The sequence below is a fragment of the Pieris brassicae genome, chromosome 10 (genome assembly GCF_905147105.1).
Source record: "Pieris brassicae chromosome 10, ilPieBrab1.1, whole genome shotgun sequence".
Taxonomy (NCBI): Eukaryota; Metazoa; Arthropoda; class Insecta; order Lepidoptera; family Pieridae; genus Pieris; species Pieris brassicae.
The window spans coordinates 2,635,750-2,663,713 of record NC_059674.1 but is presented as its reverse complement, the minus strand read 5'-3'; the positions used below and the strand labels follow the sequence as shown (position 1 = coordinate 2,663,713).

The window sequence follows — 27,964 nt, the reverse complement described above, 5'->3', positions numbered from 1 at the left end:
TCTAGTTCTCGACTGTGGGCCTTTAACAGCTGCACAAGCTTTACATTTCCGAATCCAGTCTTCTACATCTTCGCGGCAATGTATCCAATAAAATCTCTCTTTAATTTTCAAAAGAGTCCTTTTTACACCTAAGTGTCCGCCTGATGAGCCGTCATGAAACATTTCCAATATGTTGCGAATCTTGGCTCTTGGCACAACTAACTGTAGATGAGATGCATCCCCACGAGCGTTTTCCCATTTGCGACATAACACCCCATTATGGAGAACTAAGCTATCCCATTGAGCCCAGTAACTCTTGGTCGTGGTACTAGTAGATGCAACATCATTCCATCGCGGCTTTATAGCTGAAGATTTCATCCAGTCCAGAATTGGTTTAATATCAGAGTCTTGTTGTTGCTCTTCCTGAATTAATTTACCACACCAATCTGGACTAATGGTATCCGTTCTTAGTATCCTCACATGGGCAACCTCTCTACCTTCGTGTCTTGTACAATGTTTACAGTCTTCCTCACATGGCCTACGAGACAATGCATCTGCGTTCCCGTGTGCTCTACCCTTGCGATGTTCAGTAGCAAAGTCATACTCTTGCAATTGTTCGATCCATCGAGCCACTTGTCCTTCTGGGTTCTTGAACTGAAGTAGCCATTTTAAGGCAGCATGATCTGTTCTAAGACGGAACTTGCGACCTAGTAAGTATTTACTAAAATGCTGCAGCGTCTTCACAACAGCCAGTAGTTCCCTCCGAGTGACACAGTAGTTTCGTTCTGGTTTCGATAACGACTTGCTGAAGTAGGCTATTACTTCCTCGCGCTCACCTTTTACCTGTGATAGTACACCTCCGATGCCAATTCCACTGGCATCTGTATCTACCACATATTCGCCATCATGTTCCGGGTATCCTAGTATCGGAGTCGCACATAGTCGGTTCTTGAGCTCATTAAATGCAACTTCACACTCTCCATCCCATGTGAATTTCCTCTTCTCTTCAGTGAGTTTGTGAAGAGGTTTTGCAATATCCGCGAAATTTTTCACGAATCTTCGGTAGTAAGAGCATAAACCTAAGAAAGCACGGACTTCAGTTTTATCTTTAGGTACTGGCCATTCCTTCACCGCCACTATCTTCTCGGGATCTGTTCGAACTCCGTCCTGAGATATAATGTGACCCAAGTAGCTCACTTCTCTTTTGAAAAATAAACATTTCTTTGGACTTAATTTCAGGTTGGCTTTATGAAGTCTGGTGAGCACCCGTTGCAGATTCCGTATGTGATCTTCAAAATTTCTCCCAATGATGACTACATCATCCAAGTACACTAAGCAGGCTTGTCCTATCAGTCCTGACAGTACTTTCTCCATTAGTCTTTCAAAGGTAGCAGGCGCATTGCAAAGCCCAAACGGCATAACTTTAAACTGCCATAGTCCTTTTCCAGTTGAGAACGCTGTCTTCTCTTTATGACTTGGGTCTATCTCCACTTGCCAGTACCCACTTTTCAAGTCTAAAGTTGTAAACCATTTTGCCCCACTTAAGGTATCCAAGGTGTCATCTATTCTAGGTAAGGGGTAACTGTCCTTCTTTGTGATATCGTTAAGACGACGGTAGTCGACGCAGAACCTTAAACTGTTATCCTTTTTCTTGACTAAAACTACTGGAGAGCACCAAGGGCTGGAAGATGATTCGATGACATTATGGTTTGACATTTCCGCAATCATCTTGTCTATATTTTTTTCATATGCGACAGGTACTCGTCGCGGTCGCAAACGTATCGGTCTTTCGGTTCCAGTCTCAATTCGATGTTTAACTACACCTGTCCTTCCTAGATCTCCATCGTGTGTAGCAAACATGTCTGAAAATGACTTTAATAGTTCCTTTGCTTTCAACATTTCTCCTTTCGACAAGGTTTCCTTACAGCCCTCTAATACTTCTTGAACTATATCTCGTTTACTAACTGTACTATTTTCAGTGATAGATCTATAGACGTCGTACCCTCCCTTCAATGTATTACCTTTTAGAGAAACTACCTCATCTCTACACTTGAACATTCCTTTTTCTAGATCTATCTTACATTTATAGAACTTCATAAAGTCCAAACCGATTATACAGTCATCTACTATGTCAGCAAGAACAACTTTATGTCTGTATGATCTTCCCCCAATCTTGAAGGTAGCGATACCTTCCCCTCGAACGGTTATGTGCTGACCTGTAGCTGTAAGGAGCTCTACATTTCCACCAGAAAGGCTTTTGTAAAATGACTTCAGAAGTTGGTATCTAATTACTGTCCGGGAAGCTCCAGTATCAAGGGTTAACTCACACCTACATCCGTTTACTTCTCCGTCGATAACAATGGTATTCCCATCCTGAGTTTGAGTGATCATAACTTTTGGGGCCTTCCTTACAGAACCGGCCAGCACCCGCCCCGTGGTCCTGGCTTCTACTCGTTTCCCTGCCGCTGTTCAGCGGCAGTCACACCCGCTGCTTCCGGTTCCCCACGTCTAGTCTTTATTTCGCCTCTGAGATCTTTTTTAGGGCATGAAAACCTCATATGCCCTATTTCCCCACAGAGGTAACAGGTGGGTCCACGTTGGGTACTTGGTTTTTCCGTGACAGCCCTAATGCGGTTAGGTCGATGATCCTTGCAAAATGCTTCCACCTCCAACGCATGGGCAAGAGCATCCTTAAGTTCCTTATGGTGACCGAGGTTCACAGCCATTCGAATTTCACGGTCTCGAATACCGTCGACAAAAGCTTGAACCAGCATCTTGTCTGCAACATCTGGTGAGGATGCGTAGGCCTTCCTTACCAGCTTCTCTATTTCAAGTCCCCATTTTTGCAAACTTTCATTTGTCTGCTGTATTCTATCTTTCAATTGAGCCCTGTAAACGTGCTCTAAATGTGCGTCTCCATACCGTGATTCCAGGGCATCTAGCAGTTGCTTCAACGTCACCTTACCTTTCTTGGTATCTAATATGGAGAGGGCTTCGTCTCGCAATCCCAGAATAAGGGCGGTAACTGCTTGATCGTCAGTCCACCCGTTTGACTGTGCTACAGTCTCAAATTGAAGCTTGTACGCGCCCCAAGAAGATGTACCATCAAAGGGAGGCACTTTCACATTTCCAGGTGGTGCTACAGTCGTGACAACACCAGAGGTCTTCAGGCATTGGATTTCATTTTCTAATCCAAGGATACGTTTATCCTGCTTGGATTCCAAATTCTCGATCTTTTCATCTACCTGTATTTTCAGGTCACAAAGTTTTTCTCCTATACGGCGAGCCTGCTCCTCTTGACGTCGTGCCTGCTCCTCTATCATGCGACGTGTCTGAGCCTGTTCTTCCATCATTTGGCGTGTATGTTCGTCTTGACGGCGTGCCTGTTCTTCTTGACGGCGTGCCTGTTCTTCCATCATTTGTTTTGTCTGTTCTTCCTGACGGCGTGCCTGTTCTTCTTGACGGCGTGCCTGTTCTTCTTGACGGCGTGCCTGTTCTTCCTGACGGCATGCCTGTTCTTCTTGCCGGCGTGTCTGTTCTTCAATCATTTGGCGTGTCTGTTCTTCTGACGGCGTGCCTGTTCTTCCTGACGGCGTGCCTGTTCTTCCTGACGGCGTGCCTGTTCTTCCATCATTTGTCGTGTCTGTTCTTCTTGACGGCGTGCCTGTGCTTCCATCATTTGCTGCAGAGCAAGGAGGATGTTGCCATCGTTACTTTCACCCATCCCGCGGTTTGCATCGAAACTTTGTCGCCGGGCGGCGTCGCGTGCTGATTGCGCCCTTGTCTGCACTCCCTCCGCAGCTGAAGACTCTGCCACAGACTCCTCTTGATTCTCCCTTGGAGTAATTGGCATGTTTCTATCCCACTTCTGACACCAAAATGTTACGAGCTAGGGGATCGGATAGAAAATGCCGTGGATTTATTCAAGGGTTTATTTCTTGATAAATCAATGAGGAATTTATGGGCACAAAATTAATTGCAGAGATTCACTAATAACACACAAAAACACAGTCACTAATTACTTCACTTATGCACACTTCACACAGTACTTTATCACTTATATTCACTTTATTCGCACTTTATCGCTTCGGTGTTTCGCTCTTGTTATCGCATTCAAAACTAAGTGACTAGTCGCGTTTCGGCTCGCTTATATATCCCTGGGAATAATTCTAAACAATATTCGAGAACTTTCTAGGCGGGCTTGCTACTGAGTAGCGATTGCACAATTCTAGAACGTTCGCACTCTTTGTCTCTTTCGCACGTTGCTCCGTCCTTGTCGTACGGCGTTCTAGAGTGCTCGTCTAGTTTCGAGAAAGTTCTGATCTTCTCTCTCTCTCTCTCGTATCATTTCGTCCTTGTCTCACACCTAGAAAGTTCGGTCTAGAATATTCCTTCACCAAAGGGGTATAACTAGGCCTGAAAACGCCTGAAAACGGGTCTCCTGAAAACTGCACTACTCGACTACACATGTTCTGAAACCGACTGAAAAAAGGTTTCAGCTTCCTGAAAACTAGGGTAACATTATGAAAATTACAATTTTCTAATATGTGATTGACCCTCTCCTGAAACGGTCAGAAATCATATTACAGCTTGCTGAAAAGTTCTCTAACTAGTGGAAAAATCTAGAAACATTGCAGTCGACCCGTCTTCGTAACAATAGGTTTTATTTAACATGAGTGAAGTGAAAACATACTATCATAATATATACATTTTTAAATAAAACAAACCTGGAGTTTGAACTGGTGAGGCGGCCGTGTCACTCTTATGGGTGTCCTCTTTGACGCTGACGGGCTGAGTCGGTTTCTGTTCTACCACCTGTGAAACATTTCATCAGCTTTCTGACTATAGCTAACAATTGACGATTCAACCATTACAAGACGATTAGCATGTCACTTTAAAAGCCGGCTTCCTACCCGTTATATAGAAAAAAAACTATCGAAACGTTCTGTCTTATAAAACGTGTTTATTCATATATTTGAATATATTTTATATATATCCAAAAAAAAAAACGGGAAATATATTGTTTAGATCTCTATGGTCCTACATTCAACACTCGTCTAGAGCGCTGTCAAATGTCAAACTTCATACGGAAACAATATTTTGACAGCTCGTGAAACTTAAGTTCGTAATATAACCTCCTTTCTGAATTCCTTGCAATAAGTACATGTTCATATTCCGACTAAAATCTTTATCCTATATTGTATTATCTTTCATAATAAATACTATTAAGATTTAATGTTTATATAAATATTTTCTTTTAAACTAGCTTATCAATTTGTTTCCTTTTGATTTCCTGTTTATTTTTTATCGCGTAAGTTTCCCAACCTTTTATTTGAAACTGTCAAGTTAAAACTATTGCCATAGCAAAAACATTAACTTAACAAAACTTACTTGATGAAAATCGCTTTCATTCATCAGATTCGGTGCTTTATACCTCAATTGGCCACTATAACCTGTAGCCAACACATACAAGTCTGGCCTTTGAATTTTCTCCTCTTCTTTAACCTAAAAATATTAACTTTTGAACCATTGCTTGACAACTATTTTACACAATTCAACAATTTTATTATGCAATTACTAAATATATGTGATTGTTTGCAAGAGATCTAATTGCCCTTTCGTGTTGTTCCCACGGGAATGTATGTGCGCCTCCTGCTGATAGAGAGACAAATATTTGTGTCTAATTTATTTTATTGACTATTAATTACTTGAGAAGTCATGTCCTGTAATTGTTGCAGCACCTTACAAATATTGTAAGGACGAGTGGTGGAGAGTTTATTGCCAGTTAATCCATTCCGTACGCCCTTGATTTGAGAACTGGCAATAAATTTTATGATAACTTAGAAGCATTTAATATATATTACTATAAATTGTGTTACCTAAATGAATAAATGATTTTGAATTTGAATTACATTTTTATTATTTTAATTGTAATGTAGTTCTTGCAGTGTAAATAAATAAATTAAAACAAAAATGGCGCCTTTCAGGTGTGGGCCTAAAATTTCTGTAAATGTTTCGTGATCATTTGCTTTCCTAGTAGACAAGTAGGTGAACAGCCTTTCCTTCAACGAGCCAATGTTATGCTCAATTAGAACGTCGATTCTACGACCAAAGGGTTGAGAATCCGAAGCCACTAAGCCAACACTGCATTGAAGTGTTTACCTTATCAATTTTCCTTTCAATAATCTGAGCCAGCTTAGCGAGGACTGGAAAGTGGGGCAATATCTTGATGAGGACAATCAACGCGTTCCGTATTTGAACGTAGTCACCGGAATCCAGGCAAACCACCATCGCCTTCGTTATTTTGTAGTGCCATTTGTGGCATACGTGTCTGAAAATAATTTATGATTATATAAAAAATAAATAAAAATGTGTTTTTAAAGTGAAACTTCATTATAGGCGTTGGAAACAAAATTACCGTCACATTTTTCGGTTACGTGTCACATTTTTCCGTTACACGTTTGCTTGTCCCTACCACGGTAGATTCGAAGCCAATAATAACAAAAATATATAATAACGTTAACAATCATAGTAATCGTAATTCTATTACGATTAGTAAAATTGTGTAATAATCTTACTAGTAATAAGGTAAAATGAAATAATTGTATTCATGTCTATGGGAGCATTCAAGTATTATATCATATATCACGCAATTTTCGAAGATTCTTCCCCCCCCCCCCCCATGAAACACACCGTAACGTTTTCTGTATCCAATAGCAAAACGTTACGTGACCACTCCTAGTGACTCTTTACACCTAAATTTACCATAAAGCCGAAAGTAATATTACAAACAAGATTGTAACATTTTACAAGAGGACCCCCCCCCCCCTTCAAAAATCCGTTACGTAATACTTGAACGCTCCCTATGATAATAAAAGCCTTTTGTTAAACTTTATCTTATTTAACTTTATTTCTGTAAATTTGCATATAGTAGATCATTTCTCGAAAAATAAGGTCATAAAGAAGTTTTATTTATATTAAGAAGTTTTCGTGTGTACACGCACACATATTTTTTTTTTATTATAACAATGCGTAAGATTTGTTGATAATTGAAATATCCCCTGTCAGGCTTCCCAGTTAATATGTCAGGGAATGCTTGGATTATCAGGAGATTTCTGATGGAGTCATTGATTTTTATTGTTGCTTTGGTTAATCATTGAGATTACTTCTATTACTTTTAAGACTCATAATATAGTGATTCGATTTGTTTTGATATTATTTAATCTTAATATATATAAATCTCCTGTCACGATGTTGGTCCGCGATGGACTCCTAAACTACTTAACCGATTTTAAATTAAATTGGCACACCGTGAGCAGTCTGGTCCAACTTAAGAGATAGGATAGCTTAGATCTTTAATTATAGTCGCAATTTTATTTTATTGCAAATTATTTGTCTATAATTAATTGACAGTCACAATTATCTGTTAACTCCAAAAGATTCTATCAAATGTCGATAATTTTCGACTGGATTGAGTAAGTAATCAATAGATGACACTGCTATGGTAAACCGATAAACGTGTCATATAAGCTACAATTCAATATCATAATTACCACGTGTTATTGAGAGTAAAATATAAATTAAATTTATTTTGTAGTAAACGAAATACCGAGAAATTCAATTATTTCAATTTTTTTTTAATTTTTGGTGTTAGCATAGCCAACCACGTGTTACTTAGACCGAAGTGTAGATCAAATTCAAATTATAGTGACAATAATACAGTGAAATTATTATTTCGTGTCACGGTATTAAGGCTAACTAAAACCACATTAAGAAGAAACGAAGTTCGCGGGGCAGCTAGTTATTTTATAGTTTATAATGTACAGTACCTTCAGTGTCCTTATATAGAGTTTACACTGTATTTATTACGTATATACTTATCTACTGCACACTGAACACATCGCATTATTCATTATTTGTTATAAAAAATATACTGTAACAATAGAAGAGGCTCTCTTCGGAGAGCCTAAATATTATTTTAAAAGACCCACAAAACGTTGGCAATACACAAAAATACTGAAAAAGAGTTGGTTGGTGGCATTCACATTACAAATAACACAAGTTTATAAAGGGCTGGACACACTTTGACGATTTTTTTTTGATTCGAGAATGGTTTAGTTTTACAAATGATTTTTTTAAAGACGCGTGTACAGGAAAAAAGGTCCATTTAAAAAAATACTTTTGTAGCATTTATACATATTATTAATTTAAATAGACGTTTTACATCGACATCTTTTATCGTTACTTGCACATAACTACAAGAAAACTGGTTTAGCACGTTTCGCGCGTATGCGTGCGTGTACGCAGGTAACTAGGATGTGGTACGTAGTCAGTGCGCTTGGTGCTTCGTTATTGAATACACATATGTTTACATCTTTATATTATTTTTGTAATCGTAACCAAAACATTAAATAAATTAATTATATAATAATAATCAATCTACCGTACTTTTGTTTCACAACAACTTACAAAATAATTTAAGAATAAACGTTCTTACCTATAATTCTCATATCCAACGTGGTCATTGGCCTCTCTGAACTGGTTGGAAACACGATACTTGGTCACAAAGCCAGGGTAATGCGCACACTCCGCGTGGAAGGAGGCTCTGTCCGCGTGCCAACGCATAGCTGTGCCCAAAACCCGGCAGAGGAACTGACCGTACCGACCAGCTTCCGCCTCAGTACAGGACATCACTGAGTACGTGATATCGCAGAATAACTGTAATATTTTTAATAGATGAAATAAAAGGGATAGCGGGGAAACATTGGACATTGTCTCAAGGAATAGGGACAAATGGAAGAAGCTGGATGAGGCGTTCACTCCGTCGGAGGTCGAGTACTAGTGAAATCATAAATGACACGGATTTAGTGTACTCGAATAAAGGCTATTTTTTTTGTTATATTTTTAATGCTATATCATCAAAATTAAGCTTAAATTACAAAAAAATATGATTGTCATGTCATCTGTCAAAGTGTGGTGTATTCGTATATTAGCAAATGTATAACTATAGTCTTGCTATATCAAAGTTACTTTAGCTTAAATTACAACAAATTTAAGATTATCACTGTCGTCTATCAAAGTGGGGTGTGTTCTTACACTAGCAAATGTATAACTATAGTGTTGCTATATCAAAGTTAATTTAGCTTAAATTACAACAAATTTAAGATTATCACTGTCGTCTATCAAAGTGGGGTGTGTTCGTACACTAGCAAATGTATAACTATAGTGTTGCTATATCAAAGTTAATTTAGCTTAAATTACAACAAATTTAAGATTATCACTGTCGTCTATCAAAGTGGGGTGTGTTCGTACACTAGCAAATGTATAACTATAGTGTTGCTATATCAAAGTTAATTTAGCTTAAATTACAACAAATTTAAGATTATCACTGTCATCTATCAAAGTGTGGTGTGTTCGTACACTAGCAAATGTATAACTATAGTGTTGCTATATCAAAGTTAATTTAGCTTAAATTACAACAAATTTAAGATTATCACTGTCGTCTATCAAAGTGGGGTGTGTTCTTACACTAGCAAATGTATAACTATAGTGTTGCTATATCAAAGTTAATTTAGCTTAAATTACAACAAATTTAAGATTATCACTGTCATCTATCAAATTGTGGTGTATTCGTATACTAGCAAATGTATAACTATAGTCTTGCTATATCAAAGTTAATTTAGCTTAAATTACAACAAATTTAAGATTATCACTGTCATCTATCAAAGTGTGGTGTGTTCGTACACTAGCAAATGTATAACTATAGTGTTGCTATATCAAAGTTAATTTAGCTTAAATTACAACAAATTTAAGATTGTCACTGTCATCTGTCAAAGTGTGGTGTATTCGTATACTAGCAAATGTATAACTATAGTCTTGCTATATCAAAGTTAATTTAGCTTAAATTACAACAAATTTAAGATTATCACTGTCATCTATCAAAGTGTGGGCTATTTCAAAATTAATTTAGTTTCCCCAAAGCAGATTTTATTGGAATAAGGAATTTTACACAATAATATCCGCACTTACCCGATCATAACACAGCAACGTAGAAAAGTTGGGCGTCTTCAGAGAGTGGACTGTATGCACAAATTGGGCGCAGTACAATGCATCCGTCGCCGTAAACACGCAACGCGGAAACAGACACAATTGCATCAGCCGCGTGACAGTTTCGTTTTTGGCAGATTTGACGGCTCTCGCTGGGAACCAGCCACTACACTCGCGGGACAAACGCGCGTGAACGCGGGACACGTGGTCTTCTTGACGACGACGTTCATCCTAATTTTAAAAATACCTTTTGAACTTATGATTCCAGTGCTTTTAGCATTGGTTATATTTAGTTGGGTTCACAGATGTATAGGGAGTGTTAACTTGATTGAAGCTATGTATTATTATAAACTTATAATTATTTTACATCATTTTAAGTTTTTCCCGACTCAACCCGTGTCACTCTATAGAGGACACGGTGAGTCATTTCTTCTAATTTTGTTTTTAGTAACCGTGACCACGCACGCTGTAAAGCACGCGAATCGTCGGGAAATAAAATTATGTAAACAATTATAAGTTTATAATAATATATATCTTCAATCCGGTAAAAACGTCAATATTAAATTAAAAGACAATATTAATTGTCGTACTTTGATACCCTCAACCCTGATATCAAGCGTTCAAATTGCGGCTTTTATGATAAAGATCTACTAAGTATCCACTTTCATTCCACCGACCGTACAATTTCTTACTATTTAAGCAAGAAGGTGTATTGCTTCTGTAGCCCATCATAAAACAACAATAGCACCGTTATAACTGAAGTCACTCTCTTTTCATCACAGCCTTAACACAATTTGCCAGAAAGAGACGAAAGAGTTTCGTACTAAATCAGACTATATTAATACAGACTGATTTAGTTTTATGAGGGGTTCATATCTGTATCACTTAACATTAGGTGAGCCATTAGCCCGTTATATATATAAGAAATACCTGTAATTTTTCAATAAGGCTGTTAAAGCGTTCCTGTTCCTTCTTCCCCTTGGTCCCTTGGGAGTCCTTGGTGGCAGCCGAGGCAGCCAGCTTCAATCTATCAATTTCCCTTTCGTAGCTCTCCACCGGCACGCGCAAGTCGTACATAGATAGTGACCTTAAATAAAAAAAATATACGGGTAAAGTAAATTATTTAAGAGCAGTGTTGGCCTAGTAGGTTCGATCCGCGGCTGTGCACCAATGGATTTGCTTTCTATGTGCGCATTTAATGAGCTCGAACGGTGAAGGAAAACATCGTGAGGAAACCGGCTTGCCTTAGACCCAAAAAGTCAACGGCGTGCGTCAGGCACAGAGGGCTGATCCCCTACTTGCCTATTCGATTAAAAAATGATCATGAAACAGATACAGAAATCTGAGGCCCAGACCTAAAAAGTCGACGGCGTTCGTCAGGCACAGAAGGCTGATCACCTACTTGCCTATTCGATTAACAAGTGATCATGAAACAGATACAGAAATCTGAGGCCCAGACCTAAAAAGTCGACGGCGTTCGTCAGGCACAGAAGGCTGATCACCTACTTGCCTATTCGATTAACAAGTGATCATGAAACAGATACAGAAATCTGAGGCCCAGACCTAAAAAGTCGACGGCGTGCGCCAGGCACAGAAGGCTGATCACCTACTTGCCTATTCGATTAACAAATGATCATGAAACAGATACAGAAATCTGAGGCCCAGACCTAAAAAGTCGACGGCGTGTGTCAGGAACAGAAGGCCGATCACCTACTTGCCTATTACATTGACAAATTATCATGAAACAGATACAGAAATCTGAGGCCCAGACCTAAAAAGTCGACGGCGTGCGCCAGGCACAGAAGGCTGATCACCTACTTGCCTATTCGATTAACAAATGATCATGAAACAGATACAGAAATCTGAGGCCCAGACCTAAAAAGTCGACGGCGTGTGTCAGGAACAGAAGGCCGATCACCTACTTGCCTATTACATTGACAAATTATCATGAAACAGATACAGAAATCTGAGGCCCAGACCTAAAAAGTCGACGGCGTGTGTCAGGAACAGAAGGCCGATCACCTACTTGTCTATTACATTGACAAATTATCATGAAACAGATACAGAAATCTGAGGCCCAGACCTAAAAAGTCGACGGCGTGTGTCAGGAACAGAAGGCCGATCACCTACTTGCCTATTACATTGACAAATTATCATGAAACAGATACAGAAATCTGAGGGCCAGACCTAAAAAGTAAATTATTTAGTGTTGGTTTAAAAAATATTTACAGATTACTCACCAAAACGTAACGTAGAACTCTGGCGAAATATCTTCCCATACTTTATTCGGCAGGAGGGGTGTTATGGATGTTACAATTGGTTCTAGGGCTTCCTTGGAGGCAATGCTGTACCGCGTTATGCTCTTCTCGAGAGAATCCGATTTACTATCAGAGGCTTTGCGAAGGGACTCGACCCTCGCAGCGATTATTTGAGCTATAACTGGACGATGCAGGAAGAACGCCACATCTGCGTCTACGTGGTAGTCCCGAAGCAGTTCCTGTTAAAAGGTGAGGAGGTTTTAAAGGAGTTTTTGCTTACTCATGTTACTAGCATGAGAAAAAACCTATGTACACTACAGATCAGCTTTCCCTTGGAGAGGAAGATGCTACTTCTCCATCATCACCAAAAGGCGATCAACCGGCTGATTGATAGATTATCTTGGCGAAGTCACTTAAGAAAAACACTTTTTGAACGGATTAAAGCTATGTATTATTATTAAAAACATATAATTATTTACATAATTTTAATTTTTTTCCGACGTTTCGCGTGCTTTTCACCGTGCGTGGTCACGGTGACTGAAGACAAAAGGTGTTAAATGTCAAAAGTATCACAGCTGCAGAGAAAGTTGTTTTATCTGTATTTATTGCCCCGAAGTTGATATCGACTAAGTCACTTGTGAAATTTAGATTTAAAAAGTCGGTTGTCCGTAAAGTTTTACTGACGATAGTTGAACGTGACAACGACAAGAAAATACTGACGGAATGGTTGCTTTTTCACAAGAAAATTTTAATTTTATTTGTTTGATAGATATTTTGTATGGATATAGAGAAGTAGGTAAGTGGAAATCACAAATGAATTGATCAAGTTGGATTTATTTGTACGCATAAATACAATTGTGTAAATTTTTTTCATCGCTCACTCAAGTAGGAGAGAGACAGATGTCGAACGCTGCCGATTGTGCCTCTTTGTCGCTCGTGCCGCGCTCTCGCTAGCACTTCAAGCCTTAAATGAAACGACTCAGAGCGAGGTAACGTCGGATGAGTCATATTTTTTCGAGCGTCTCCATCGAATTATAAGACGTTGTCACGTCAAAAAAGTTTATTCTCATAGAAAACGTACATGACACTTGCATGAGAAAAACAAGAAATAATATAGTATTGTCTTTTGTTAAAATAGCTTTTACACATTAAGAAAAACACTTTTTGAACGGATTAAAGCTATGTATTATTATTATGTGCGTGGTCACGGTGACCACGCACGCTCAAAAGCACGCGAAACGTCGGAAAAAAATTAAAATTATGTAAATAATTATAAGTTTTTAATAATAATACATAGCTTTAATCCGTTCAAAAAGTGTTTTTCTTAAGTAATAATATTTTAAAACATAACAAGAGAAATATACACACGCTGTTATTTCACTAAAGTCCATTTACCAAAAAAAAAACTGTCATGCATAGTCGGTACGGATACTCCGAAATTGCGACTGATATTTTTGCGACCGTTTTCGCTTCTGATTAGTGTTATCTCGTGTGGGATTGTAGTTAAATTTAGTTGGATTTTAATTCATTTATTTTGTAGAACCTGAAGTTGTTTAAGTTTACTAGTTGATGCGCTACCCCATACATAATGATTTTACTAAGGAATTGTACATTCGAACTGTTTTAGAACGCAACTTTACGTAACTCCACTTGACGTGATGTATGTATACTCGAAGGATATCAAATGATTTCGTTTTATTAAGAACCGTGAAAAGCTAGAATAATTATTATTGACTCTACAGTTACGGCAGTAAGAGATAGAGAAAATAGGTCTGTACCATGAAAATTCTTAACTACACTAATATTATAAAAAACAAAGATTTAATTTGTTTGTTCCGGGCTCTTAAACTACAGGACTGGTTTATACAATTCTTTCGCCATTAGAATCCTTTCCCTGACATAAACATAGACAATAGAATATTGTCAAACAAATTAAAAATCTATTGGTGTGAAAAATAATATGAAAATTCCTAAATCGCGTACGCTACGGAAACTATTGACAATAGAGAAAAGTGATGTACTACAGTTTTCTAGACATCGATATCTACAAAATAGGCCGCGATACAACGTCAAACAAAATGCGTTCAGTTACGACCGAATAATGTAGGTGTAACCGCAGAGCATATCTAATTCATATATGTATATATACGTGTGTTTATGAGCTCTTCGTAAACGGCTTAACCAAGTTTGAATTTTAAGTTCGGGGTTTAAACGGTGAAAAGGAAAATACGGACTGTTGAATGAAGCATTTGAAGTATTCGTAGAAATATATTGTTTTAACATGTTTGTAAAAACAAATGCGTTTAAAAGAATTTAGTATAAAGTTTTGACCGCATTATACACAAATATATAAATAGTTCACCTGTATGTAGAAAAAGATAAAACAATAAAATTATTAAAGTACAATACAGATTTCAATTGTATGTAAAACTCTTACCGGTAAAGCCGGTAATCTCGCAGCGTACTCGTCGGGCGCGTGCGAAGACGCAAGGAACGTGCCAAGCTGAACGAGCGCGTCCTGACATTGGTCCGCCAAACGTCCCACTACTTTTAACTGAGACCCACTCGATTCCCCGCTTATTTCCTCACCTTCTGTAATTGTCAAGGGATTTTTGCTTTAGTATTAAGATTTATATGACCATAAATTATTGAGAAACATATTATTCAATATTCACAAGCACATGCTGTTTTATTACCTGTATCAAGCTATAGATTATATTTGTAAATGTCCAATTATATGGACAATTGTCATGTATGTCAAATGTCATTCCCCTGTTAATACAACAGAATATTGTCCAGAATAACTTTATTATCAGTATAACTATATTATGAGATTAGGTTTTCTATACATTTTCTTTAATTAGTTAAATGTGACAGCTAAAAGAGTTCAAATAAGCCAAGGATAGTAAAACTGTGTCTACACAAAAGACTTTAAGTATTATATAAGCTTCACATTAGTTTACCTAAGTTTTTTTGAAAATTTAAAATACATTATTACAATTTTTTTAATTTTTTACTTCATAGTGGATCGCTAAGTTTAAGATTTGAGTTCAGACTTAGCTTTCAGCCACACGTCTTGGATTTTGTCATAGGGAAGTAAGATCCACACATAATTTATATCTAAAACATTTAAAAGAAGCCATATATATAAATATTTTTATTTTGTTTGACAAATTTAGTAAATATATATTATTTAATCATTAATAAACATAATATATACCTTTCCAAACACAACAATGTCTTTGTTGGGCGGACAAAATGCAAAGGGCAATATCTAAATTGTTGCCCACGACTGCGTCTTTTAGCCTCGCTGAAGACCGTCTTGTGTTTCGCACTTGTGAGAAGTATCCAGCCTGTAAATGTTCAAAAATAAAATTTCCTTTGTACATATTATTTACTATATTAACTATTTACATTTCAAATATATTATAATTCAATCTTTATCGATATCTTTTTATGTTCGGTACGTAACCACAAAAACTGGTCTTGCTTGTTTCGAGCGTATGTGTGCGTGTACGCAGGTAGCTTTTATATAATATTTTCGTAATTGTTAAAACGTTAAATCGATTAATTAATTAAAAGTTTGTTGTTATATACCTATATATATCATTGGATAAACAGTAGTACTAGTATTTATAAGGAAAGGCTCATGAGTTTGCATTCGATTTATATCCGACAGACGTATAATGTCGCTTGAGATGCTGTTGACCAATCACACAACGGAGCTAGCAATCGTGTTTTGTTTTACATTCTCATCGGGTCTTAGGGAGCGTTCAAGTATTACGTTACGCAATTTTTGGATATTCTTGGAGATCCCCCCCCCCACCCCATGAAACGCGCCGTAACCTTTTCTGTATCCAATAGTAAAACGTTTCGTGTGTGTGACTCTTTTTACCTAAAACTAACAATTATATGGTATAAAGTATTGGAATGTGGAAAATAATACTAAGCAATAACGCGTAATTCAATCCCCGCCCCGCATCGTAACGTTTTACAAGAGGATCCCCCCCCCCCAAATTCATTACGTAATACTTGAACGCTCCCTTATTCAGTATTCAAAAACATCTACTAAGTTTACTAGGTTTACTACTAAGTTTCTAGAAGTTTCTCAGGTTTCCGTTTCGTGATCATTTTTTATGGACAAGTAGGTGATCAGCCTTCCGTGCCCGACACACGCCATATGGAACTAAGGAATGCCGCTTTCCTCACAATTTTATCCTTCACCGTACGAACGAGTGTTAAGTACATAGAAAGTTCCATTGGTGCACAGCTGTGATTCGAACGCCTGACCTCAGGGACATCTAAACCTCTGGAACCTCTATAATTTAACCAGAAATCCTACCTCCCCCTTGAGTAATTCACCGCCCGCCATTGCATCTAATTGTTCAGGTGTCATCTCCTCAGCGGCTTCAATTCCAGCCATTTTTTGAACTATCTCCTTAAGTATTAGCAAATCTTGACTGAAATATAAAAAAAATCGTTAAATATTTTGCTTTTTTGTCAATTTTAAGTTAGTAAAAACACTTGAATTTATTATACTACATAATCGATAAGTAAAAATCTTATTTATTATTTTGCTTAATTATTTATTTTATCTTTTATTAATTATCTCTTTTTTTGGTTCACGTATCAGAATGTAGGGAATCTATACTGCTAGATTTGCCAACCTTTTTTGTTTACCACCACTTTACGCATTCTAAAACTCTTATACCCTAAGTAACATACGTAATTTTTAATATAAAAAAACTTGGAAATGTTTAGTTAAAAAACATACACTAAAATCGAAATTACAAATATTTTTACTAAATTTTCGAATAGCCCGCCTTAACCACGTGTATTCAATAATAACACTATTCATATAATATTAAAAAAAATAGGCACTTACTAAAGCACAATGTGAAAGATTAAGTGTAACGTACAGAGCCATGGAAAGAAGTATTATAAAGAAAAGTATAATTGACAAAATAAGTAACTAGAATTTCAAAGACACAACAGGCTTTGCTGACGTTACATATAAAAACAACTAACATGGAAATGGGCTGGACATACCATAAGAGGAGCAGATAAATGGAACAAAATGGCAGCCAAGAGGCCATAAAAGATGGTGCACCTCTTTAGGTGGACCGATGAAATCATAGAAATGGCTGGAAAGACCTGGACGAAATTTGTGTTCAATAAAGAAAACTGGAGGAAATTGGGAGAGGCCTTTGACACAGGACACAGAATCAGTTGTCGTAGATTAATAAAAGCAATATTTATAATGTATATACTTTGTATTTCTGATATAAATAAATAAAATTAGGACAACGAGACACCTATATAAAGTGTTTGTTATTAAAGTGTAAATAATAAAATAAATACATTACCTCTGTTGAGCCTTTAAGCGATTAGCGACGAACTGCAATAATCCCGTCAATTCAATGTTGTGTTTCTTAAAGGCCGCGCCTGCAAACGCGGCTAACGCCTGTAGCCATGGCGGATGTGCCGCACCACTTGCGCCGATACCTCTCCCCGCACAGAGTGCTTCCACAAGACAATAACCCAGAACATCGAGTGACAGTGACGTCAAATATTTGAGGGATTCCACCACTGGTCCTATTAGGTTATCATAAGTTTGTATCTGCAAGAGATGAAGTTAATGAAATACTGTTTCTCGCTAAAACTCGGGAATGGCCGGACCGAATTTGATATATTTATGGAAGTTCAGATAAAGTTCAATCGGTTAGAAACGTGTATACTCATTAAAAAAAACAATGAATGTATATACAAAGCGTACTGGTGCATACTAATTATACATTAAACATACTAATTCCTGGTTACCTGCGTGCACGCACACATACGCGCCAAACAAGCAAGACCAGTTGTCACAAGAGTGTCGATAGTTGAATAAAAATAAATTTAAAATGAAATATAAATTCTGACATTTCATAAGTGTTGCTACTAAAAAGTTTTCTACCAAAAAGGAAATTAGAACCATTTGACGGTAATAGAAAATAAAATGCTACGTATTTTTTTATATTTTACCTATAAAAAGGTAAATCTTAATGTTTACATACTCAAGTGACCCAATACAAAAATAACAAATATCACGAACAATATATCGAATTAACTTTAATTACTTTATTTTATTTTTTTGCTGCCATCACTGCCTATTAATTCAAGGTTTAATAAACCTTACAAAAACAAATATTATCTTTATTATTGTGATGAAAAAGTACGTAATAATCACTCGCCGTAAAATTACTGATGTGTGTAAACTAAATAAAATGGACTTAGACGTTCAGACTCGTACTGAAATTGAAAAATGTGCCCGGCTATTAGGTTTGTAATCTCTTACATGTCAAAAAATGAAATCTGTCAGAATTCTACGGCATTACAAATCAATGTATAAATATGGGAAATTTATAATAAAAAAATTATGTGCATATAATATATATATGCTACAAAAGCAAAAATAATTTGACTTTGAGTGGTTGCCTAGAAGAGATCGCTCGAAACCTATAAGGCCGCCAGTTGCCCTCCTCATCATTCAATTGTGTTAATAAATAAATAATTTTATTTTCCAATACAATTCGTTTCTAGCTTCAAAACATTTGTTGTCTTGTTTTTCTAGACGTATAAATCTTTTAAGTTTGTAGATACACACTTATATGACCATCTAATTATTTACAATTAGATATTTTTTTAAAGTTTAAAAATATTATATTTAAATCGTTTGAATGGTTTGATTGTTATAATTTACAGTTTATATGTCACTGGCCTTAGTATATATATGTTAATGATTTAAATATGTTCGACGTCCTGGTGGATAGAAAAACTGTGTACAGTTTGTGTTTCCACCACACCAACTTGCTTTATATTAACACTTATAAAAAAAAAATAAACACGTATACAGGACGTGTGTCCATTAGCTTTATAAAAAAATAATATGTTTAATTCTTCAGTACGTACAACGTACGCGATGTCGCGGACGCTGCGTTCGTTCGTGCACGTAGTCGACTCTACTATTTATAAACTTTTGGATGTTGCGCGCGCGCATTCCAACTTGGTTAGCAAAGCGCAACTCACGCGAACAATACGAATATTTAACAAAAATTTTACTGAGGTAGACCTATTTGTTTGTACACAAGCTGAGTTCACAAGAGTTGCTTGCTATATTGTTAATTATAAGATTTAGGCATATAAATGTACATTTTTTAAATGTTCTTTATGTAGGATAATCGGTGTGAGTATTATTTTGACGATCTAAAGAATTAGGTTAAGGTAAAATAATGACGTGAAAATAAAAACTGGTAATTCAAGTTTGGTTAATAAACATCTGCCTCTATTCATCATAGCGTAAACATAATTTGCTAGAAAGAGACAAAAATACCTTTAAAATTATATTCCAATTAGACTTATTTCTTTATAACGAATAAGATAAACCTTTTTTCCCGATCATAACCAAGCTTGCAATTGCGTTTGTGGTAACAAAATTAGGTTATTTACGTTCCTTTAACTATCGGACGAGTTTTAGATACTAAACCTTAGGGCCTTTTTCTTTATCGAGCTTTATTAAGTTTTTTTTAAAAATGTTATTCATTATTTTTAATACGTACATGTACACGTACGTTGATATATCAAAATTACCTGTAAAAGCATGTAATCGAAGAGGAAAGCGGGCGCCGCGTGCGACAATTTTCCAATAAGTCGTCCTTGAGGTTTTATATTTTCTTTTGATACTCTTTTCATTATGTGTTTTATGCGTTGTAATGAATTCCCTCTCACGCGCATAAGTGATGGAATTTTTTCACCAGACTCATTCTTCCATCTGGCATATATGCAGTATCTACGATAAAAAACTTTTATAAATATTTTGGTTAAAATGAGAAAACTTATGATGAGATTTGGTTAAATTTGAATATCACCGATTGAAAATACAGAAAAAAAAACAGCAAAAATATAAGACATTTTTATAATACATCTTGTGTCTAATGTTTAAAAATAATCAAAATATATTAAAAAAAATAATTTATGATTATAATTGATTTCATTTGAGAATGTAAGTGCGTGCTCCTATTTCGCCATGCTGATAGAGGATCTTTGATAACCTGAGTTCCAAATCTTTGTTTTTAATTTATTTTGTTATTATTAACTACTTAAGATGTCGTTGCAGCTCCTTACAAACGTTGTGTAATACAAAAACAACTTGGCGATTAAAAAGAGTGGCGGAGAGCTTATTGCCAGTTCTTCTCTTCCGTTCTACGCCCTTGATTTGAGAACTGGCAGTAAATGTAAAATTAGAAGCATTTATTGTATATGAATTTGATACTATATAATCACTATCCAAGAAGTTAATTTCAAGTTGAAGGTGATGTGTATGGTTTTTAGGTGTGAGCCTCAGATTTCTGTAACTGTTTCAAGATCATTTGTAAATCTAGGCAAGTAGGTGATCAACTTGTTCCTAACACACACTGTCGACATTATGGGTATAGCGCAAATGGGTTTTCCTACAACTTTCGAGCGAATGTTATATACGCACATAGAAAGAATGTCTATTGGTGCAAAGCCGGGGATCGCACGCTGAAGCCAATAGGCCAACAAATACATAATTAAATTGCTTTAAATTTGACATTTGCAAGCTAGTTTCATTGTGATGTTTTCTGACAGCCAAAATATTGGGTATAATCTCAATCAACGGAGTCTCGAGATGGAGTTTATAGTAATCATAGTAATTGAATGAAAATAAAAATTTATGATAACAAAGCTAAATGACAGAAATCATTTCGCGCGCTTTTTTTTTTAATGTGGTCTCCGAACTTGTTTGACAGCCAGTAATATTTTCATACCATTGATATCGATCTCTTTGGTTGAAATATTTACTAATAATATCCACATTCCAAATTCAAATTTCTTTAAATCTTAATGAAGTTAATATGTAGCGCCAATTTAAGAGACCACATTGCTCTTACGTATTATCTATGTATTTAACATGTGATAAAAACAATTTTTTCTCACCTGCATTGGTATGAATATAACTTGAGTAACGTATAAACCTCCTCGGCCATACAACAGTTGCCTTCCATGAGTGTAAGAGCTGGCAATATTGCCGCATCTAATACGGTCAACGCTTCGTGTTCGAGGGGATCGCCTACTGCCGAACGGGACGTTCGTAGTATACGTATAACCTATAAAAATAATTTTAAGTTAAATGGCATCAGTATTTTATAACAATAATATGACGAACAATTTATTTACTAGTATTTTTGTTATATAAACTCTAAACTACTGGACCAATTTTAAAATATCATAGACTATTTTAATTACGACAATATTTAAAAAATCCGTTAATTTTTTTTTACATTTAAATAAAAAGTTACGTTATTAACAGATCGTCCTTATAACAATAACAGTACTTTTTAACTTAAAATGTAATCAATTTTAATACCTTATACATCAAAATGGGATCGTGATGAAGTGCTGGTCCAAGTAAGATTAGCGCTGGTATCACCGTCTCCTTCATATCCTCAAATGTTTTACATGCTTTTGGTGCTAATTTTGATTTCAATGGCGGAATGGGAATACCCATTATTTTCGGAGCCACGCGGCATTTTCTGTTAACATAGTACGGAATGTATATTTTGCCCCAAAGGACTTGTATTTGGTCATTTAAAAAGTCAATTTAAAAAAAGTTACATTTTCCGAATTCTTTAACTTTTTTAACATATTGTATTGATGTTTTAGTTTGAACGGCTTCTTGTCCATACTTTAGATAAAAATAATAGTCATTTTTTCGATTATCTAACTCAGTCTAGACTCTTCGAGAAGTTACCATTTGGATCACAAATTTGCTTCTTCCATCCATTTAACCCTCGAAATCTAGACGTCTACCCGCATTTAAGTGCCTTTGTTTTACGCGAGTAATACTAATTAAGCATATTTAAGAGTTATAAAACCAATTCTTTAACTATACAAACTCAATGTTTTGCCTAATTTTGATATTAATAATGTAAAAAAGGATATAATGTAAGTTCTTATTCTGAATAATTATACAATAAAAATGTGTTTATTCAATATGCATTACAATGTGTTAGATTTGGGAACCCTTTTAAGTAAAAAAATCTTCCATAACTAAAACTCAACTATAAATTTCTTAAAATATATATATATAGTTTATTTACATCTTTTATTTTTGTTTTGGATTATTTTCAACACGCATGAGTGCATGAGTGAATGAGTAAGTGCAACTACGTATTAGGTCTCAGAAGAAGTGCAAGTGTGTGAGTGATGTATGAATTGTGTAACTACGTTTTAGGTCTCAGAAGCAGTGCAAGTGTGTGAGTGATGTATGCATTGTGTAACTACGTTTGAGGTCTCAGAAGCAGTGCAAGTGTGTGAGTGATGTATGCATTGTGTAACTACGTTTTAGGTCTCAGAAGCAGTGCAAGTGTGTGAGTGATGTATGAATTGTGTAACTACGTTTTAGGTCTCAGAAGCAGTGCAAGTGTGTGAGTGATGTATGAATTGTGTAACTACGTTTTAGGTCTCAGAAGCATCTCCAACACTAAGGTAAGGTGTGTTAATAAGTCAGTCATTTAATTGTATTTTAGTTTGTAGATGGTGAGCGGGTAGATATTAATCACCCTATTTAAAATACATATATACTCCGATTTCTGATTTAATTCCGTAGAATTCTGACAGCTATCATTTTTTGACATGTCAGAGATTGCAACCCTTTTTGGCCGGGCACATTTTTCAATTTAAATACGAGAGAACATCTTAGTCTATGCGTACATTTTATTTGTTAGTGAATGTATCAATTTTATGAAGTGGTTCACAATAAAGGTGGATTTACGGCGAGTGATTACGCCCTCTTTCATCACAAACAGTAAAAAACGCAAAGTAAAGATAATATTTGTTTTTGTAAGGTTTATTAAACCTTGAATTAATAGGCAGTGATGGCAGCAAAAAAAAAAAAAAAAAAGTAATTAAAGTCAATTCGATATATTGTTCGTGATATTGAAATATTAGTTATTTTTGTATTTGGTCACTTGCGTAAGTAAATATTGAGATTTACGTTTTTGTAGGTAAAACATTCTATTGCCCTAAATTTTGTCAAATTTGTCCCCTTTTCGGTAGAAAACTTTTTAGTAGCAACACTTATGAAATGTCAGAATTCTTCGGAATGAAAAATCTGAGTATAGCCTGCTTGCATATTGCGTCTGACAAAGTCAATCTTTATGGTTCTTTTTGAAAACAGCCTGCCATCATAGGGGAGCGTTGTGCGCTTTTAAAATAACACTGAGGATTACATACTTTTACTCTCCTTATTAGCCTTTGAAGAAAGTGCTTCGGGACCAGTTGTACATTTGTGAATTTAAGTATATTTCTAGTGCAATTTATTACGGCATATTTAAAATGAACTTACGTTCTATACAATGGCTCAATAACGGCATGAAGCATATCGCACAACGCTTTGGCAGGTCGAGGTGGCATGGCTGATACCTGTATCCGACTGAACAGTGCTGAGAACTCACGCCAAGCGCATACTCTTATCAATGCCTCACTGAGAACTAGCTTTTGATTGGACCAATATTCCTGAAAAAAAATCATCAAATACTAGTATTGTCTTTTGTTAACATAACTTTTACACATTTAAAGAAAACATACAACAACAACTTTAAATACCAGTGGGCGGTCACAGCTTTGCAATTGGAAATAATTTTAGATTTATTAAATTGCAAGTTCTAGAGATTATTATATAAATACCATGTATAAATGAGAGAAGAGGAACGAGATCAATCTACCTGGAATGAGCTACGCATATATAGGGATGGCTAACAAATAGGGTGTGGCTCCAGCGCTAGCATATTCTCTCTTGATCTCAACATCAACATACACCTATCTCTAGGCACACACAGCTCGATTTTGTTTTCAATGTGAATGTGTCAATCTAATCGAAGCAGCTAGAGCGGTGATTAAACTATTGAATTAAGTTCATATCAGACAGTGCATCTGTGCTGATGGTGCTAGTAAGCAAAAACCAGCTAACTGATACTTGAGTGTCACAATGCATTGGAGGCAATAAACCTGCCAAACAGAGTTACCCTACAGTGGATAAAGGGACACAGTGGATCTGTCGGCAATGATGCTGAGGAACTTGCGAGGAGAGGCTCCGGAATGGTGCCTGCTGACCCGTCTCGTAAGTGCGAACCTGGATTCACCAAAGATCTGCAGAACTCCAACATCAACGATGATCAGGAATTACAGACTACAGACAGTCCTAAACGGTACTGCCAGCAGTTAAACGGCTAATGACAAAGCGACTTCTAGACCTAAACAGAACTAATCTCAAAACAATGATAGAGACAATTACGGGCCGTTGTCTCCTCAATAAACATCTTTTTATCCTAGGCGCGAAAGACAGCCCCTTGTGCAGAGGCTGTTTCAGCATAGAGGAATCAGTCACTTATGTACTCCTGGAATGCTAGGCTGTGGCTAAACAAAGTCCAGAAATGCTCGGAACAGTGAGGTCGTTCCTTGAATCCTGCGAAGTGCCTAGAAGAGACTTTTGGAAGGAGTCAGGCTGGCATAGTTGCCTAAGACTTTACGCACAACAGACCTAGTGAGTCTAAGTGCGGAAACTGAGTCCACAAAGTAATAACCCATACTAGATATAATTGATTACAAACATTTGCAAGCATTTTCAATAGTTCCTAATTTTTTATGTGTAGATTTACCCCTTTATAAAAAAGTAAGTGAATTTGATTATCTACTTATAACAAATTGTATTTACGCTGAATTAAAGACTAATAATTATTTTTTAAGAAATTATTATATATATTAAAAAGAATAATAAAATATAAAACCTTCTTATATAAATAAAATATATTTACTTGTGGATCTGATTTCTCCTCTATAAATTCTGTTGCTCCGTTTGCTTGAGGTCCTTTTGTGGAAACTATATTTAGCTTACGTAGAAAATCTTGGACAGATTTCAATTCCTTATCGGCTTCTTTGGCCATTATTATGTCATCAGGTCGTAGCTACAATAAATGATTCATTATAAATGGTTTGTTTTTTGACAATAAAATTATTAAATTTGTGTAAATAGGTTAAATATGAATAAACTTCTTTACATGAGATAAACATAAGTTTTTTTATATTATATACAGTGTAAACTCAATTCCATACAATGATACACTCTACCAAGCATAACACACACTCTCAATAATGAAAACAATTGAGTAATAATGTACTTTTTTAGTTGCTAAAATGAATAGAAACTGCCCAGCTGTGTACATTCTTTAGCCCCTTTATTATCCTAGCCCGTAATACACTCAACTACCGGCAACATACATACCGAACTTAAGAAAACAGTTCTATTGTTTATAAATTGGGATAGCTTGCAGATGCTTTAAACACGAAGATGCCTTAATAACGCATGATAAAAAAGTAAAAAAAAACAACAATACTGGTCCACCAAAAGACCTCAGGTGAAAATAATAGGCTATGCGCAATAGTTCAAATAAGAATTGTTTTTTTATGTACTAGTATGAAATAAACATTTTCTTTTTCTAATACAGATTTTTCTAATTTCCATTTAACAACTCTTTATAATGTCAAAATGTGCACAGTCCGTTTATATATAGTTTACACTGTATATTCAATGAAACATGCTCTTTAATACATACATATAATAATAATAGTCAATGTTTTACCTTACAATCTGCGAATACAAATAATGTGTTATACATCTGAATGGTAGTATAAGCATCTTTTTTTATTAATTACACTTACCCAAGGATATATGTCATCTAAAGAAATAACTTGATGTTGTAATAATAAAGCTATGACGGTCATTAAGTGTGGCGGTTCTTTATAGTTATCCAATACATCCATATTTCCAAGTTTAAATCCGAGAACCTCTGATATAACTCGTGGATCACACATATAGTGTTTAATAAGCGAAATAAACAATTTATCTAAATGTGGACGTGCTTCAAATGACTCCAGTATTATGTCTAAAACTCTGTTTGGGTCTAGATTAAAACAACCTGAAAAAACATTAGTAGTATAAAGTGTTGTTTTAATATCCATCAGCCTCCTCTTAACAAATCTCCACTCACCACAAAAATCATTTAAGAATTAATTAGTAACAAAGTAAAATACTTAATCAACATATTCATCTAAACAAAAATTTTAGTTCCTTATCTTAAAGTTACACAAATAATTAAGAATGTAAGGATATATAAATAATAATTACCAATAAGTGATTGTATTATTTCCAAAATAGATTTCCATTCCGTGTCTTCTGAAATTTCTTGATTTAGTTCAACAATTAATTTGGCATATCCTTCACTTTCTTCTCTAAAAAGATTGAATTTACGCTGCTTATAACTGAAACCAAAGAAAGATGTTGTTAACAGATAAAATGAATTTAACATCTTTGTTGTAATTTCATAGACATTACATAGGTGAGAAAACTTACTATAGTTTAGTTTTTATTTTTATGAATTTAGTATAAAAGTTTTTGTTTTTCAGTGTTCCAACATCCTGCAAAGTGTCTATCTCTAGTCTTTCTTTTAATAGTTTGTCAGATAAGAAAGATTCTAAATCCCGGACTAAATAGCAGAAGTTTGATCGCTCCTCTGTTTGCACATCAAGTGAAGTTTCTGCATCCAAAACACAGACAACATCTAATAATATAGATGGCATATCTGCATGAATCATCTGAAATTTCCAAAATAATATTTAAAGTAGCACAACTAAAAACATAAAAGGTTTAAACATTATTAGATAGATATTTCATATTTTTGAGAATAGAGTATGTTTATGTGACATTTATTATTGTTTTATCTTATCTAATAAAACCAATTTTATAAATAAATATTAAGTTATATAATTTGTCATACATACAGTTATTTCACGCAATGCCGAAATCACAGCATCTTTCTTAAGGTATCCTTTAAGCTCAGAGAGCAACAAATCATAGATACTTTGTGAAAGGCCAGACAATTTGCCTGACTTTGTAAATAGGGGACTCTTTCCTTCATCTTTGATATATTGTGTGATTAGCTTGATACTGCAAAGAAGAAAAAACGATTATTAGAGTATATATTTCCTGAATATTGATTGGTTATGAATATGAAAAATAAAGTATTATTACAGAACTATATTAAAAGCTGTTTTGAAAACATAAGTGTAGCTTTTTATAATTCAAACACTACAAGATAAAATATATATTTGCAAATTATTAATGCAATCGTTACAAAATCAACATGTGGCTAAAGGACTTAAAACACAATTTTTATACAAGTGATATCTTACTATGAGTCTCTGCCTGATTTTTCCCATGTCTTGCAGTACTCTGATATGAATTTTGTCAGAGTACTCATGATGAAATTGTGTTAAGACGCCAGTTTTTTACAACAAACTACAAAGACAAAAATAAAACATACGCCGCAGCCATGACCGACTCAGCCACAGAGTAATAAATAAAATTGATTTTTAATTTTGAAGTATGACAACAAGTCTACGGGCACTAATGCCAAAGCTACAAGAATAAAAATAAACTAAGTCGCGCTAAAATAGTAGATAAATAATGTTAATATGTAATGTTTTGTTTTACATAGGTCACGTTTCTTTACGACTATTTTATTAAGGAAATATTATGTTTTGTTTTTTGCAGTAAATATTAT

General features: G+C 35.4%; 1 protein-coding gene across 3 annotated transcripts in view; it reads right to left on the bottom strand.

Moving 5' to 3' along the window:
* LOC123715816 (THO complex subunit 2) overlaps nt 1-27,738 on the bottom strand; it is a 36,996-nt gene extending 9,258 nt beyond the window's left edge. For all 3 annotated transcript variants that reach the window (XR_006754485.1, XM_045671137.1, XM_045671138.1), the window contains exons 1-21: nt 27,594-27,738; nt 27,183-27,348; nt 26,755-26,996; nt 26,530-26,663; nt 26,064-26,320; nt 25,160-25,309; nt 23,692-23,861; nt 21,712-21,877; nt 21,282-21,451; nt 19,914-20,112; nt 17,651-17,904; nt 16,627-16,744; nt 15,505-15,637; nt 14,722-14,876; nt 12,267-12,523; nt 10,957-11,113; nt 10,009-10,257; nt 8,477-8,697; nt 6,142-6,310; nt 5,371-5,484; nt 4,707-4,794 (exon numbers count right to left, since the gene is read on the bottom strand). Coding sequence is in view for 2 of the 3 variants with exons in the window: in XM_045671137.1 (XP_045527093.1) it covers nt 4,707-4,794; nt 5,371-5,484; nt 6,142-6,310; nt 8,477-8,697; nt 10,009-10,257; nt 10,957-11,113; nt 12,267-12,523; nt 14,722-14,876; nt 15,505-15,637; nt 16,627-16,744; nt 17,651-17,904; nt 19,914-20,112; nt 21,282-21,451; nt 21,712-21,877; nt 23,692-23,861; nt 25,160-25,309; nt 26,064-26,320; nt 26,530-26,663; nt 26,755-26,996; nt 27,183-27,348; nt 27,594-27,661 (3,637 nt within the window). In the remaining variant the exon portion in view is untranslated. The remainder of the gene's footprint in view (nt 1-4,706; nt 4,795-5,370; nt 5,485-6,141; nt 6,311-8,476; nt 8,698-10,008; nt 10,258-10,956; nt 11,114-12,266; nt 12,524-14,721; nt 14,877-15,504; nt 15,638-16,626; nt 16,745-17,650; nt 17,905-19,913; nt 20,113-21,281; nt 21,452-21,711; nt 21,878-23,691; nt 23,862-25,159; nt 25,310-26,063; nt 26,321-26,529; nt 26,664-26,754; nt 26,997-27,182; nt 27,349-27,593) is intronic.
* Nucleotides 27,739-27,964: the final 226 nt, after the last annotated feature.